Genomic DNA, 15,484 nt, shown 5'->3' with positions numbered 1-15,484 from the left:
TCCAAAGTAATACTTTTCGACCCTTTTGCCTGCTTTCAAATGACAGTGTTTTCTTAGGCTTTGGGGGCAGGCAGGCAACTCTATCGGAATATGAAATTTCCGACCTCAAGCCCGAGGCACTCCGCCGGGGCTGCAGAGGCGTTTTACCGTCAAGCCCAGGAAATGTACACACGCTGCAGAATTTACAACTCATCACTGTCATAGCCAGATTAGAGTGTGATTTAAAGAGTAAAACATTAACCAGGGTTCAGGCATGGACAGTGCTGCTTTAGATCTACAAAAGCGATCTGTGTCCTGCTTGCACAGCGCAGAATAGGAGTAGAGCTGGTAGGGCGCAGGGTCGAAAAATAGGCCCACACATACTAGCGCCCAGAATTTATTTAAAAAAAAAATTTTTTTTTCCTTTTGGCAGGCTGGTCTGCATTTTGACTGAATTGTCATTTGCTTGTTGCCACTTGAGGGAAACATCTGGTTTCTGCCCCCAGTGTAGACAGACTGCTCTTATTCTGAAGCTGTCATCCATGAAAAGCAGAGTTTGAGCTCAATAGGTTTGCTTATGAAAGGCTTGGGGTCCATCTCTATAGAAATAAACAGGCCTCGTAATTGAAAGTTTGTTCCCTGTTATAAACCCCGGCGCAGAGGCAGCTTGGTTGAAGTGGCGAAAAGCTGAAAGGAATACATTTATTTTATAGAGAGCGTTTAATGATTGAGGATGTGGCCGGCAGAGAATCGTCCACTTAACCTTTGTGAAAATGCCTTCACCGACTTCTGTCGCGTTTCTGCAAATGCACTTAAAGCGCCCAGCGCCTAGAGACTGCAGAGGGGTGTCACAGGGTGCAAAGGAGAAGAGGGAGCCAAGGGGACAAGGGAAGAGCTCTGTGGCTGCAGGTCAGAACCGGGCCATGCTTCCCCGGGCTCTTCACAAAAGCGATGTTACTGGGTGTTTCTGCATCTGTTCAGGACAGCTATGTCATTCTTGGGGCCCAGTGCAAATGAAAACGTGGGACCCCCTTGTTCAGAAGTTACTAAGAATTGCAGGATGACAACAGTCATTCGCCCAAGGGTGGTCGGACTTCTGTTTTAGGATCTCTGGGGTGGGTGAGGGAAAAAAATGAAGCTTGGGAGGTGTGCCTGCTCACTTCTCAGTGGGGTGTTGGGAGAGTGTTGGGGGGATCGGTATATTCACTGTAAACATGCTGGTCTTTATTTCTCCCATTTGTTAGGAAGACAGGGAGCTCTCAGAGGGCATCTGTATCTCGTTCTTCCTTGTTTTTGCAAGAACGATGGCAGAAAACTCAGAACAGTGGTTAAATTAAGGTTAAAACTCATGTGTTCTGGGTCCTTCCCACAAGCAAAGAGTGTTTGCATTCTGTAAGTTAATCCCAGCCACGGAATGAGTGCTCAGCTCTCCATCTGACGGGTCCTTTCCCCCCTTTCCTTCCTTCCTCCCAGCTATGCCGTCCTTGGCCAACCCATGAGCCCTCGGGAGGGACGTTTTATTCAGCTGAGCTGGAAGAAAACCCAGTAAACATTAGAATACAAGTACCAGTATCTGCTTCCCCTTCTCTCCTCTTCTTGCTGTTTTTTCTCCTTTTCTTTCTTTTGAGTTTTTGTGTCTTTTCTCATTCAAAACACACACATACACAGATACACACTAAACACGCCCCCCCCCCCCCATACCAGCCTGAACTGCCCATGTTTTTTGATGGCCAAAAAGTGACCATGAGGGACAGGAAGTCCACATTTATGGTCAGGACCGCGTGTGAGCTCAGTAGAGTGGGAGCGAGTAAGGGTATCCCTTTTTTGAAGCTGCAACACTGAGGTTCACTGCCCCCCCCCCCCCCCCCAGTGCATGTTAGTGCGGAGGCCTCGCTGAAGAAACAGCGACGCCCTCCTGGGGGTGTGGCCTCTGGGCACCCCTCTTGTGAGGGAGCCTGGCTGCCAGGCCTACAGCAGCAGTGCCTGTGTGCCAGTCGGCCTGCGGGGTGAGCCACCAACCGCTCTGCAAACTGCGGCTTAAAGGCGTTGTGTTGAGGTAGAGCAGATGGACAGAGAGAGGCAGGGTTCGCACGAAGCCATCATAAATCAGGACGCTCTTGTAAGAAGGGAAAAATCTGAGCCTGGTCACTGAACCGTTTGAGCTAACTTAATTTATTATTTTTTGCCTTCTTCGAAAAGCACCTCATGCTTATTTAAAAAAAAAAAAAATCAATGTGAAGAATTTAGAAAGTGTGTGTGCCAGACACACAAAAAAAGAGAAAATCCCTGTGTCCCCAGAAAGAATCGCGCTCACACCTTTCAGTATGAGCCTTTGATTTGGTCCCGTGTCCCGCTAACAAACACACGCATACGTATGCAATGACTGTTTGATCAGAATAAAACACGCAGCCCTTTCAGCTGGAGAGGAAAAGAAGATGTAACTGGGTCTCCAAGATCAAACGCCAAGCATGATAGTTTGGGTCAGGCCAGCAGCATAAATTTTAGCAATAAAACTAAAGACAACGTGTCAATTTATGTTTGGGAAAGTTGGGCCCGGCTCCAGGGAAGGAAAAGTTCATTGGCGCAGGGGCCCCGTTGAATTTACGACCTCGCTACCCGGGACGCCTTGAGAAGCTCCCCAGAAAGAACCGCGTGTCTACGCCTGGTCGTCCTGTCGCCCTCTGGCGGTTCGAGAAGAACTGTTCGGGCAGGAAAAGAATTCCGCCCGCGGGACCCTGTCTCCGCCCATTTCTCTAATGATCTGACCCGATCGGTGGTGGATGTCCTTTCTTCCCTCGGTGACTGACTTCACCAGAGCCCGAGACGTAATGCACACTCGGGCCTCGTGGGTCTCTCCTGTCAGGGCTCAAGTCATCGGGCTGAATTCTAGCGCTGCGTTTCGTGAAAACAAGACGCTTAATAAATGCTCCCTTCGTGGGGCGAGATGCTCATCCTTGGAGAGGAGCGGAGGCTTGGCCCAGTGAGAAAGCTGCGTGCTTGCTTGACGTCAGTAGTGTTTGCGGGCAGTTCTGTTAGCGCCAGTTCTACTTATTATGACAGAATTTAATGAAAGACAAAAATTAGTGAAAATCAAACCCAAATGGAACCGATTATAGCTGTTCAATAGAAATATTGGAATGCTTTGAACACTGTCAGTGGCGCTGAATTACTAAAGAGACACATGGCGTTAATGTGAAACGTGTGAAAAATGGTAAAAATCGAGAGTCGAGGACTCAGGTGATTTCGTTAGTGTTTGAAAGTTCTTTTTAGCGCTGAAGAAACAAAAGCTTGAAATCCTCGTTGTTAATGTTGGGTATTTGTTGAGTGAACGATTGAATCATTGTTACTGTTTCTCTCCTGTCTTGGCTGAACATGTGTGTGTTCAGTGGGCGCATTAAAAGGCGCCAATGACATAACCGTTTTATGGCATTGCTCCCTCGTGTGAGGATTTGACCCTTTCCAGGGTATGGTGTTGGGCACCTGGCCCTGACCAGCCAATTTCTCCCTCACCTCCCACTGTTCCCTGCCTTCCTTCATGCAGGGTTTTCAGTCTTGCTACAGGCGTTCCAGCCTGCGGCCATACACATGCATGCACGCCTCACATGTTTTCTCACCTCCGAGATTCCTTTTTTCTATTCCTGGTGACCAGTGTCCTGCATCTGGCTCATTCTGGCCTCACCACTCCTGTCAAGCATGTACTGACACCTCCCTGCCCCCCCCACCCCAGTCACTCCTTATTTGATTCTTGCCTCCACTCGGAGGTGAGTTCTGTGGGTCCCTGCCCAGAGGCTGTGCCTGGCATCCCGCAGGCACTCCGTGTGTGACTCTTGATGCTGAGTGAACTACCGGTGCCTTCCGTGTGCTGGGTACTGTTCTTGGTCCTCCTCCGGGGTGGGCGGGGGCTTTTCTTTCTGCTCTCCTCGTTCCCTGGACTCACGCCCATCATTTCGCACACCATTTTTGCACTAACAACATCTGTCTGGCTGTCTTTCTCACTAGCTCATGGGTTTGCACACTACAGCCGGTGGGCCAAAGTCAGCCCACCACCTTTAAAAAAATTTTTATATGGCCTGGGAGCTGAGGATGCTTTTTACATTTTTAAAATATACAGTATAGATGTACCAAAGACTGGTTGTCGTTGGCAGGGAGGCAGTGGTTGAGAGAATTGCAGACATTGTCTCTTGGCCTCTAAAACCCAAACTGTTTATTGTCTGGGCGCCTTATAGCAAAGTTGGTCAACTGCTGCCTGAGAGGTTCATCCCTGAATTCCTGGGACATAGCACTTGGTAACGTTGTTTGAGTTGAACTGAACTTCCTGGTTTTTATTCCTTCCTCTGGAGTCAGATGTGGCTTTGATCCCTGGCACCGACCTGTTGTAACTGGGAGGCTGAGATAGGGCCTCTCTGAGCCTCTTCTCGTCTGAAGCCAAGGTGATCATTCCTGCTTCTGATGAGCAGTAAATGAAGCAATACACACGTCCATATCAGAGCTGAGCGCAGAATTAGCGCTTAATGTCAGCTGTTATTTTTTGTCCAGGTAGACATGCAGCAAAAGTAATCTGACCATAATCGTATAAACCAAACTATCTAGCAGTTACAAATGTAAAAAAAAAAAAATGCTGCCAGAGGTGACCTCTGAAAATGGTTCATTATTCACTGGACCCAGAAAACCTCACAAAATGATGCAAATCAGGAGGTTCAAATCTTTGTGTTCACTTTAAGAACACTGGTGCAACTGTCCAGGCCATCAAGGGTACGCACATCTGAAAAGCCACCAAGCACCTAAGGCTGTCCCTTTACAGAAGCAACGTATGCCATTCCGTTGTTAGTTACAGTGGTGGAGCTGGTAGGTGTGCCCAGACCAAACAGGGCTGGGCACAGGGTTGGTGGCGCAAAAAAAGTGCTAAATTTTTCCCTGGCTGCTGTGGCTCAATGGATTGAGCGTCGGCCTGCAAACCAAGTGTCACTGGTTTGATTCCCAGTCAGGGCACATTGCTAGGTTGCACGTCAGGTCCCCATTTGGGGGTGCAAGTGAGAGGCAACCACACAGTGATGTTTCTCTCCCTCTTTTTCTCCTTTCCCCTCTCTCTAAAAATAAATAAGTAAATAAACAAACAAATAAATTATGAAAAAAACAAGTGCTGAATTTTTGCTGCATGTGCTTAAAAATGCAGAGAGTAATACTAAGCTGAAGGGTTTAGATATAGAGTCTCTGGTCACTGAGCACATCCAGGGGAACAAAGCTACCAAGATGCGGCACAGAACAGAGTCCCTGGGTGGATTCACCTGTACCTCACCTCTGCCCACCACACGGAGGTAGATGATCCTTCCTGAGACAAAAGCAGATCGTTCCCAAAACCAGAGGATGAAGTTGCACAGAAGAAAAAGATACCCCAGAAGAAACTGAAGAAACTCATGGCCTGGGAGTAAATTCAGCATAAAATAAATACTAATAAAAGTTAAAAAAGGAACCCAGTCATTTTGGAGAAGCTTCTTTCTTTTCGGTGGTATTGAAAATTAAGAATTGCCCTTCTGTCCAGGGATCTAGCTCTTGATTTTCTTGCCCATTTCTGCATGTGTGTGCGTGTGTATGTGTGTATGTTTGAGGCTGAATGAATCTCATATGGTATGGACTTAGAGTTTCTAACGCACCGTTAAGACAGAAAATCTCACTGCGGGGGAGTGAACACTCCCCAGAGCTCTACCCAGGGGGCTTAGCGTCTGCAGCCAACTCTGCCACAGGTGCACCTCTTCTCAGAGGGGCGAGAGGTGATGATGCTGGGGGTGGGGCACCTACCCCTGGTGTACTGCGTGGGCTTTGAAGGCTGGCAGACACTCTATAAAGATATGTGGAATTGAAATGAATTCAGATATGATGTATCTGGGACCTGTCCCTTTGCAGGGACCATGAAGGTGAAGAGTGCCAACATCCAAGTCGGAGATCTTATCATCGTTGAAAAGGTGAGTATGTCTCATTGCCGTGTGGGTGTGCATGGGAGGTCCCTGTCGCCACGTCACGGCTCCTCACGTGTAATTTGGGGATCTGATGCACTAACGGGCTGTATGCTGTTTGCAGATCTGCCTGGGGAGAAAAGGCTTGCAGTTTCCCATGAGACATGCGCGCAAAATATTTTTTCAAGTTTATGTGTGCCGGTTCGCCGGAAGTTCTGCTGACAGACACAAGTTTTGAGTTCTCGCTGGGTGTGTTGGTGGTTGTTTTGGGGTGCTTTTTAAAATTAACATATAAAGTCTTTCCTAGAAGCCTGTTAACTACATGAGCATGTAAAAATGTTTGCCACTTACCTTTTGAGCATTTTTAGCTTGCATTTTTTGACTTAAGCATCGTGCTTTTTAATCATTTTGATGGGGAGTAGCAGTGACTAGGAGAACAGTAAAAAGGCCAAAAATGCATCTTTAAAAATAGCACCGCTAATTTGCTCGTTACTTCAGGAAGCTTAACATCTCTTTTTGCTGTGTGTTTTTGGAAGGTATTGGATTTTGGGGGTGGTCCTGGGAAGTGTTGGAATAATATTTGATTAGAAAAGGACTGTGTCTTAACTGGTTTCTGTAGGAAGTGAACTCTGCTATTTTAAAAGGATTAAATCCCAGAACTCAAAGTCGATTTGCAGCAAAGCGAGCTCTCTTGGGTGGCAGCGCAGAAGAACATGCTCCCTTGTGTTTGCACATAGTTCTTTCTGTTCACAATTAAATGCGGGCTGCGTGGGCTTCTCTCTCTCTCTCTCTTTCCGAGAATGGTTTCTGTTGCTTCTCGCGACTTGACTACTATTAAAACCCCACTGGAAGCCAAACATCCAGCTGGAAAATTGGGAGAAGCAGAAGCGTGAGCAGGGCATGTGTGTGTTTCATTTCAGCTGACAGCCTGGACTGAAGCCGGCGGGGGGAGCTGGTGTTAGGCCCTGGGTTCCCTGGCTGGAATTTCGGGAGGGAATGGTCGGATCCACCAGAAAACTAGAAGTTCTCTTTCCGAGACAAGGTTTCAATAGGGGATTAGAAACGGAACAGCAGCGTGCAAGATTTTTTCAGATTCAAGACAGAATAAATCCTCCGATCTGTCTTCGACAAAGGCAGATGCGGAAAGGAGGCTGTGGGTTTCAGCGGCCCCCTCCCCGCCAAAGGGGCTGGGGGGCCAGGGGACGGAAACCCCCCACACGGGCATTCACAGTAACAGCCTTTCTCTCCCTAACGCAGAACCAGCGGGTGCCTGCTGACATGATCTTCCTGAGGACATCAGAAAAAAACGGTAAACATCTGGGACCAATTTTGAAAATAACCATTAACCTTTCAGTGGTAATTTGGCAAAATAATCATTTGAAAATGTAACAGAAGTAGATGACCATTTTGGAGCCACAGAGGCGAATCCAAACAGCCCTTTCAGCAGAGCAATCTTCAAAAAAAAAAAATGTTTTCCAATGCTCGCCGGTCAGTAGATTTGGATCATTCCAAGGGTACAGTGAGCTGGGCCCCCACTGAGTCCCAGTGGGTGAAGGCACACACACGCACGGGGCCGTGCTTTGCCTCTTGGGGCTGCGTTCAGCCCCGCCTCAGGAGCTGGCGGGCCGTGGGAGCACGTCTGGCTGACAGAGGCGTGCGGAAACCCTCACTCCTCCAAGACAGCGCCCGGAGATGGGGTGCTGAGACGGGGCCGCAGAGAACCACGGCCAAGAGCTGAGCGGCCCTTTGAGCCCGCAGATCCTGAGCAGCGGGGCCGTGCCCACCCTGGCCCATCGGTCTGTTTACTGTCACAGCCCGTGGGGGCTTGGGTCCGGCTCATGTCTTTACAAGATCCTTCTCCCTGCAGGCCCTCCTCCCCCCACCACAGCCTGCCCACCCCAACAGTTGGCTCACCTCGCCTTTCTTTTTATTTTTTGTTATTTAAGCCGCGCTGAGGAAACAAGGCTGTTTTTCTCTTGCCTATCAGGCACAATCAGAGATCTTTGAACCCCTGAAAAATGCACATTTATATTCCTTTGAGGATCCTGCAGCCTATTTTATTACAAATTGAATAAAAGTATGGATGAAATGTTATACTAATAATTCGTGGAGTGACGCAGAGAGGGGGCTGGAAGGCATTAGATGAAAGGAGTCTTTGGAAAACTGCAGCTTTGTCCTCTGGTGGGTTCTTGTGTTCTGGTCCATGAAAGTGGAGTGCTGTGGATTAGGGTCCCTGAAATTCTCTCCCTTCCAAAAAAAAAACAAAGCCCCCAAATATTAGACGTGTTCTTCCTGAAGGGTCCTCAGAAGTCTTTTCACTGCGGCGCCGGTGGAGTCAGTACATTCTCTGTCTGATGAAATAATAAGCTGACCAGTGGCTCCGACTTGCACATCGGCCCCAAACACGTGCCCATGCAGCGTGCAATCTGGTAAAGAACAGCAGACTTCCCTCGTACTCTGTAGGTTGCACGGATCCGCTCTTTAGTTCTCGCAACATGAGGCCGGTGCTGTTATCTCCTGTTGTTACCCTCGAGGAAACTGAGGCTCAGAGAGGGCGGGCAGCTAGCAGTAAATGCTGGGGCCCAGACTTGAACCCAGGAGGTCTGGTTCCCGAGAAGGTGCTCCTGACGCCTGCCCAGCATGGGTTTGATTGCTGGTTATCCCACGCCAGCCACCGTGCTGGGGGGTCCCGTCACCTGCTGAATTTTAACAGCAAGCTTGTGAGGTCTGCGTCTCTCTCCATTTTGCAGAGGAGTCCCTGAGGGTTCACAAGGTCAAGGAGCTAGCCCCGGCTCCCACTGTGAGTGAGTTGGGGAGCGAGGATTTGAATCCAGATCTTTCTGAGCCTAGAGCTTTTGGAGGAAGTGGGAAATGGGGTACATATGTCCTTTCCCTTTTGGTGGTTGGCCATGTGTTGGCTGTTTTTACAAGGCCCCGGAGCTGGGGCTGCCCAGAGCCGCCAAGGGAAGGCTTCTTGAGCTGCCAGCGAGTAGATGGCCCCCGACTTCCTTCCACAGGGTCTTGCTTCCTGCGGACGGACCAGCTGGACGGGGAGACAGACTGGAAGCTGCGGCTCCCGGTGGCTTGCACGCAGAGGCTCCCCACGGCCGCCGTGAGTAGCTGTCCCTGCAGAGGCTCAGACTGGCCACGCTCATGGCTGGGCTCTCAGCCTCAGATGCCCTCCGGGGCCAGGCATGGGGTGTCCGAAGTGACATGGGGCCGCTGGGGTGCTTTGGGGTCCTGGGGAGCTTTGAGCACCAGTTGGTCCTAAGTACTGTGCCATGTGAAATGCGGACTCGGTGCGCAGGACGGAGCTCTTCCGAGGGAAGCTCACAATCTTCAGAAACCTAGACAGGGTACCTAGCGTCAAAGGAAAAGTAAGCCGAGCATGTCGCTCCTCTGCTCAGAGCCTCCAAAGGCTTCACAGCTTACTGAGCATCTGTCCCACCGTCCCTCCTGTCATCCTTAAACCCCATGTGGTCCGTCTCCATACCGAGGCCCTGACCTTGGCTCTGGCCCTCTCCCCTCTCCCACCAGCTGCAGCCACGCTGGCCTCTCTGTCAGGCATGCTTCTGCCTCCCGGTCTTTGTCCTTGCCATGTCCTGCCCTGGGAACAGTCGCACCCCATTGTCTGCTGGCTGGGCACCTCCATCACATCCTTGGATCTGGTACAAGGTCTTCTTTTCTGAGAGGCATTTTCTGACCCCCCTCTCCCTGCATTCCCACTCCACTCACTTCAAGGCAGTGTCTTTGAGAGCAGGGTTATACCCAGTAGTTTCACTGCTTAATACCCAGTGCATGGAAGAGCATATAGGCAGTGCATGGAACAGCATGTACCTGATGTGTGGAACAGCATGTGGAACAGCACACAGGCCCTCTCTAAGGGGGTGGTCAAAGTAGCTGGAACCAACAGGCTCTCAAAGCTCCCCAGGGCCCCACAGTCCTTACCCAGCTCTGTATCACACTGCAATTTGTAGAGTGAGAAAGTGGGGAGAGAGCCAAAGAGTAAGTTTAAACACAAGCCACGTGGGTTGGCTGTGGCCTGTGCGCTAGGTTACAGAATCACGGACTGTAATTTAAATGCCCAGACACCAACATATGCCCCCTGAGTGATCTGGAGGACTAAGCAGAACATGTAAGTTTCTCCTGGGCTTCGAGTCACACCAACTGATGCCAACCCTTTCCTCCTCCTGTAAGGAAGGAGTGGGCAGGAGGAAGTTCTGTGTCTTTGTGGAGTTAGCGTAACAATAAGCGTGGCCATGGTACTAATGATTTTTCATGGCCAATAACAAGAGAAAGAGTGCCATTGTTATTACTACGTTTGAATGCAGGAATTCTAGAGCAGCAAGTTTCCCTCTGCGCTTAGGAGCTCCTGGGAATCCGGGGAAGGCACCCTTGTGCCCCTGAACTGGGGCTCATCTAAGTAGGGGTTCTGATTTTATCTGGGTGACGTGTTCCACTTTCTGATAAGATTTCTCCAAAGCAGAGTTTCTGATCCTCAAAGTGATTCAAAGGGCTCTCTTGAAAGAGAGAGCCTGGCCCTAGAGCCGCGAAGATGCCTGCCTGTTCTGCAGCAAGAGTTGCGTGTCTCTATGTATCACCCACTTTAATAAACACTCTCTGCCTCTCACCTGACCCGGGTCTGCGTGGGGTCCAGAGAGCCCTCCGTTGTCAGGGAACGCTCAGCCTTTGTGGCCAAAGAGGTCTGAGTGGGGAGCAGCATTTTAACAAAGGTGTAGAGTAAACTATTGCATGAAAAGATTTCCTGAGTAATATGTGAATACATTCTTGTTTTTTTAAAAAAAATATCAAATTGTGCGGAAGCCCTGGCAGAGCCCTGCCTGCCCGCCGCCTCTGCTGCAAACCTTGCCTCTGCCCCCCGGGGGAAACCTCACGAAGGTCTTTTTCAGCCAAGTCCTTACAGACGCCGTGAACTTGCTGGTGGCATGCGGTTCTACACAAACGGATCGTTCTGTATGAATTATTCTGCAGCCTGGCCCCCCTTTACTTTGAATGTGTCTCTGGACCCTTTCTTATGAGACCCCAGAGGCCACAGTGTAAACATGTCTCTAGGTCCTTAGCAGAAAGCTCTGGCCAGGCCTGCCGGGGCCCCGTAGCCTCCCCTCCAGACCCTTGTTGCCAGGGTGCCCCTTGGGGCCTGAGTTCCCCTGACCACCTGATTGGTCTTTATTCCAATTTTGAAAATTGTGGTAAAATACACTTAGCATAATATTTACCATCTTACCCATTATTCACACTGTTGTGTACCCATCACCACCCTCTGCCTCCAGAATGCTCGTCACGCAAAACTGAGGCTCTGTCCCCACTGAGTGCCACCTTCCCCCTCCCTCAGCCTCCGGCTGCCACCCTTCGCCTTTCTGTCTCTATGAACTTGACTGCTCCAGGGACCTCATATGCTGTATGTCATTTTACGACTGGCTTACTCCACTCAGCATGGTGTCCTCCGGGTTCATCCCTGTTGTAGCAGGTGCCAGAAGGTCCTTCCTTCCCCAGGCTGGATAATACTCCATTGTATGTAGGGGCCACATCTTGGGTACCCATTCATCCGTCAGTGCGTCCTTGGGTTGCTTCCGCCTCGTGGCCACTGTGAATAATGCTGCTACAAACATGGGGGTACAAACACCTCTTTGAGACCTTGCTTTCAATTTCCAGCAGGTGGAATTGCTGCTCAAGCAGTAATTCTACGTTTAATTTGTTGAGGACCTGACGTACTGGTTTCCACAGTGGCCCCGTTTTACATTCCCATCAGCAGCGTACAAGGGTGCCAGTTTCTCCACACACTCTCCAGCACTTCCTGGGGTTTTTAACCTTTTTTGATAGGAGCCCTCTGATAGGTGTGAGGTGTTTCTGTTCACTTTTTCACCTCTGTCCTTTCCAGGGCTTTGTCCAGGGGCGGGGGTCCGATGGCCATTTGTTGAATGAGCAGGTACTTTCATTGCCAGGAACAAACCCCCTAGACAGGAGTGGAGTGAAGGGCCTCTGTGCCATCAGACAGTCTGGGGATCAGTATCTTCACTGGAGCATCTCCCAAGCGTCTTGGGTGATTGCACATAGCACTCCCTAAACTTACTTAATGGAAGGTTCCCCCTCTTTCTGCCCCATAATGTTAAATGCCTGTCTGCTAAGTTCAGGAAATACAGTTGCTTTTTAAAAAGAGTGGCTGTCTCCTGAAATCTCTCTCATCATAAACTGTCCTTGTTCCTACCTCCGCTGACTAGGATCTTCTTCAGATTCGATCGTACATCTACGCAGAAGAGCCAAACATCGACATCCACAATTTCGTGGGAACATTTACCAGGGTGAGTAAACTTCGCTGGACGTGGACTTCGGTCTCGGAGTGTGCATTCGCCATGGGAGCCTGCAGAGGTGTCCACAGGCCTTTGTCAGGAAGTAGAGTTATGGGGGAGGGGGTGTTGTCCCTAGGGAGGCCCCGCCTGGGAAGCCGACACATTGTTTCTCAGTAGGGCCCACGCAGCTGGGGTTTTCTTCAGCCTCTGCACGGCCTGAATTACCTGACATCTTAGAGCCACGTGCTGTTATAATTCATGTGAACCTGGGTGTCCGAAGGTTCCTGTCTGCCTCACATGGGCCCACGTCCTCTGTTATTTCTCCCAGTTCTGCCTGGCATTGTTACGCTTTTTAAGCCCCTTCTGAGCCATTCGGAGTAGACGTTACATTTGGATTTAAGTTACTTTAGGAATCGGGGACAAGCAGTTTACAGAACCCAAACTAAGTGGTTCGTGTTGTCTTTCTCTAAGGCCCAGGACTGTTCCTGTTTGATCTGCTCCTGCGTCTCAGTTCTCACCTTATAAAACACTTCTTCAGTGTTAGAGGCTCGTCCTTCTTAAACCACAAGCCAGCTTTCTCAAGGGTCTCCACGGGGGAGGGAAAGTAGTCGCTGAGCTCGGCCCCTCTCTCCTGGCTGAGCCGTGGGTATCTAACCAGGGGTCGTTATCCTTCTCTGCCGGGCTGGAGAAGAACAGCGCAGAGACAGCCTGTGTGTGGTCCCGACACCTGGCCCGATAAACGTGTGTCTGTCTGGTGTCTTCCAGGAGGACAGCGACCCCCCGATCAGCGAGAGCTTGAGCATGGAGAACGCACTCTGGGCCGGCACGGTCATCGCGTCAGGTGAGGCGCGGACTGCCTTCCGAGGAACGTGGTAGCAATTTGAAAAGGGAAGACAATCCTCTCGTGCAATTAGAATAATCATCTGTCAGTTGGGAAAATTAGTCGCTGGTCAAACGGTGTTTTCCACTCGTTCCGGCACCTCCAGGGAATCCAACTGACATCTAATGGCCCCTCCGACATGTAGAGACGCCGAGGAGAGAAGCCGCTCTGGCCTGCGGACTTCTCTGCAGCGCCCACTCCGGGAATAGCCCTTAATTGTCCCTGCAAATGGAGGGTGTAATCTGTCCCAGAAATTGGGTCTGCCTGGACGTCCTGGCTGGGAGTGCTGCCGGCTGCTCCTGCAGGTACAGGCGGCTCTGTGCGCTGGAAAGGGCCATGGGCCTGAAGACACCAAGCTGGCATGGGAATGGGTGCCTTTCAGTTCTGAGCACTGGGGTGAAACGGGACAGAAGGGGTCCCAGGGGTTAACAGTCTGCAGCAGCCCTGGTTGGTATCAGTGGGCTTATGCCCGTCTGTCATGCAGTGGGACAAACCTTTCATGTGTGTCACACGTATTGTCCCCATTCTGCAGATGAGGAAACCGAGGCTCAGTGAGGTTGAGTAACTTGTCCAGGGTCACACAGCAGGTAAAAGGTGAGCTGGGGCTTGAACCCAGGCACTTGGTTCTAGAAGCAGAACTCTTCGTGCAGCTATCAATATGTAGTATGTGATCTATAATAGCATATACTATCGTTAACATAACTCCACCACCGGCAACCTTCTGCCTTTGCTACTGGAGGAATCCATCTTTTCCCTTTCAACAGCAGCGGCTCCCTCCTATCAACCCATTTGCCCCTGCTTGATGGTTCCTTGTGGCTCTCAGTACAATAGACTGTTCAGATACCGTATGACAAGAGAAGGCGGTGACCAGCAGAAGCGAGAGCCCAGGCCACCTGGTGTCCCTGTGCACAGAGATGCCGCTTAATGCAAATGGACAGAGATGGGCTCTTCCTGTAGATCTTGCCAGGTTTCTTTTCTCCTGCCTGCCTGCACTGGCCACATAATCTGGAGCATCTTTCAATTCCCCTGATGACTACAGACGTGATAAATCGGTCCTTAAGGCTCTGCACGGCCACGGCCCGGCCACACCTGGGCTCCTAACAGCCTCGGGGTGTTTAGTTCGGCACTTGTTTGGGTAATGTTACCAGTTCAGTAATAAGGACCTGTGTGTATGTCTGTCCGGTTTCATTCTGGTGAGTTTCTCCTCTCTTTCCTTCCTGCTTTCCTTCTTTCCATGAAGCAAACCGTGATGGAACTTTTACATCTAATATCGCCGGGTCTCCACTGCTAGGTCCTGGCGCTGTGTGGTGAGCTAGAACATCCTGCTCTCCGCTCTCCAGGGGTTTGTAGTTTATTGTAAGTTTAATGTTAGTTAAAGAGGAGGGGGGAGGAAACAGAAGAGACTTCGATGAATCCCCTCTGAAACCAATAACAAGGCAAGAGATTTAGGTGAAGATGCAGAGAAGGCTGAGGTGGAGGGAGTGAGGTTGGAAAGGCCTGTTGTCAGCCTTAATCTCAGAAATTAACAATCATCTTGTTTATCAGCACCTTTCCTTGACAGAGTGCTTTGCTGCCGTTCTCTTGTTTTGAATGGATGGTCAGAGAGGTTAAGCAACTTGCCTAAGGTCACACAGCCTTGGAGCAGCCGTCTCCTGGCAGGAAGAGAATGGAAGGCAGCTTGGGATCTTGAAGATGGGGGAAGAGATTTTTGAAACAATTCGTGGAAATGCCTGGTGGAGTTAAAACATGAATTTATTTTCGCTTGTTTGAATTAATCTCTTTTGTGCTTGGTGATGTGGGAAGAGAGACAGCAGGGATTCCAGTGGCCCACCTGCATGGCCTGCCATCTGCTTTAGAGGGTGTGTGTTTTGGAGGGAGGCTGCGGAGCAGGGCATTTAGGCTTTTTGTAGCTGGCCTCTGTTCCCCGGCTTCCCCTGCCGTCTAATTCTAATGCAGACAGAGAGTTAAAGACAAGCCATTTCCTTCTGGGGCTCAACTCAAGATATGGCCACCAAGAATAATCCTAATTATATGACATTTTGCATCTGTGTTCCCTTTAAAATCTAATTCTTGTGTCTTGGTCACTCTGCTCTTACTAGTTAGAAGTTTAAACTATCATGAAACTGGCCAGGGTAGATGCTGAGGGTCCAGCATCGAGCTGTAGGGGGTGCAGTTGCCATGGTAACCCAACACGGTGCTGCTAGGCTGAGGAGTCAGCAGGGCAGTGGTAGGGAAGGGATGTGATGGAGCCCGGGTGTTCTGGTCCAGTTCTTCCGAGACTCTCAGTGGCGAGGGACCAGTTTGTTGGGTGCCCCCAACCCTTCCCCCCAAACCTGCAGCAGATGGGTCAGTGCCCTGCTGTGTGT

The 15,484-nt window shown here is 50.2% G+C and overlaps 1 protein-coding gene across 3 annotated transcripts in view; it reads left to right on the top strand.

The window, feature by feature from the left end:
* ATP9A (ATPase phospholipid transporting 9A) overlaps window positions 1-15,484 on the top strand; it is a 101,169-nt gene that overhangs the window by 33,575 nt on the left and 52,110 nt on the right. For all 3 annotated transcript variants that reach the window (XM_090286573.1, XM_090286574.1, XM_090286575.1), the window contains exons 5-9: window positions 5,881-5,939; window positions 7,188-7,239; window positions 8,948-9,042; window positions 12,170-12,250; window positions 13,004-13,079. In XM_090286573.1, coding sequence (XP_090142699.1) covers window positions 5,881-5,939; window positions 7,188-7,239; window positions 8,948-9,042; window positions 12,170-12,250; window positions 13,004-13,079 — 363 coding nt within the window. The remainder of the gene's footprint in view (window positions 1-5,880; window positions 5,940-7,187; window positions 7,240-8,947; window positions 9,043-12,169; window positions 12,251-13,003; window positions 13,080-15,484) is intronic.

This window comes from Furipterus horrens, unplaced genomic scaffold, assembly GCF_987537825.1.
Source record: "Furipterus horrens unplaced genomic scaffold, mFurHor1.1.pri manual_scaffold_8, whole genome shotgun sequence".
NCBI classification, from domain to species: Eukaryota; Metazoa; Chordata; class Mammalia; order Chiroptera; family Furipteridae; genus Furipterus; species Furipterus horrens.
The sequence above is the reverse complement of the archived record's forward strand: the minus strand, read 5'-3'. Positions and strand labels throughout refer to the sequence as shown.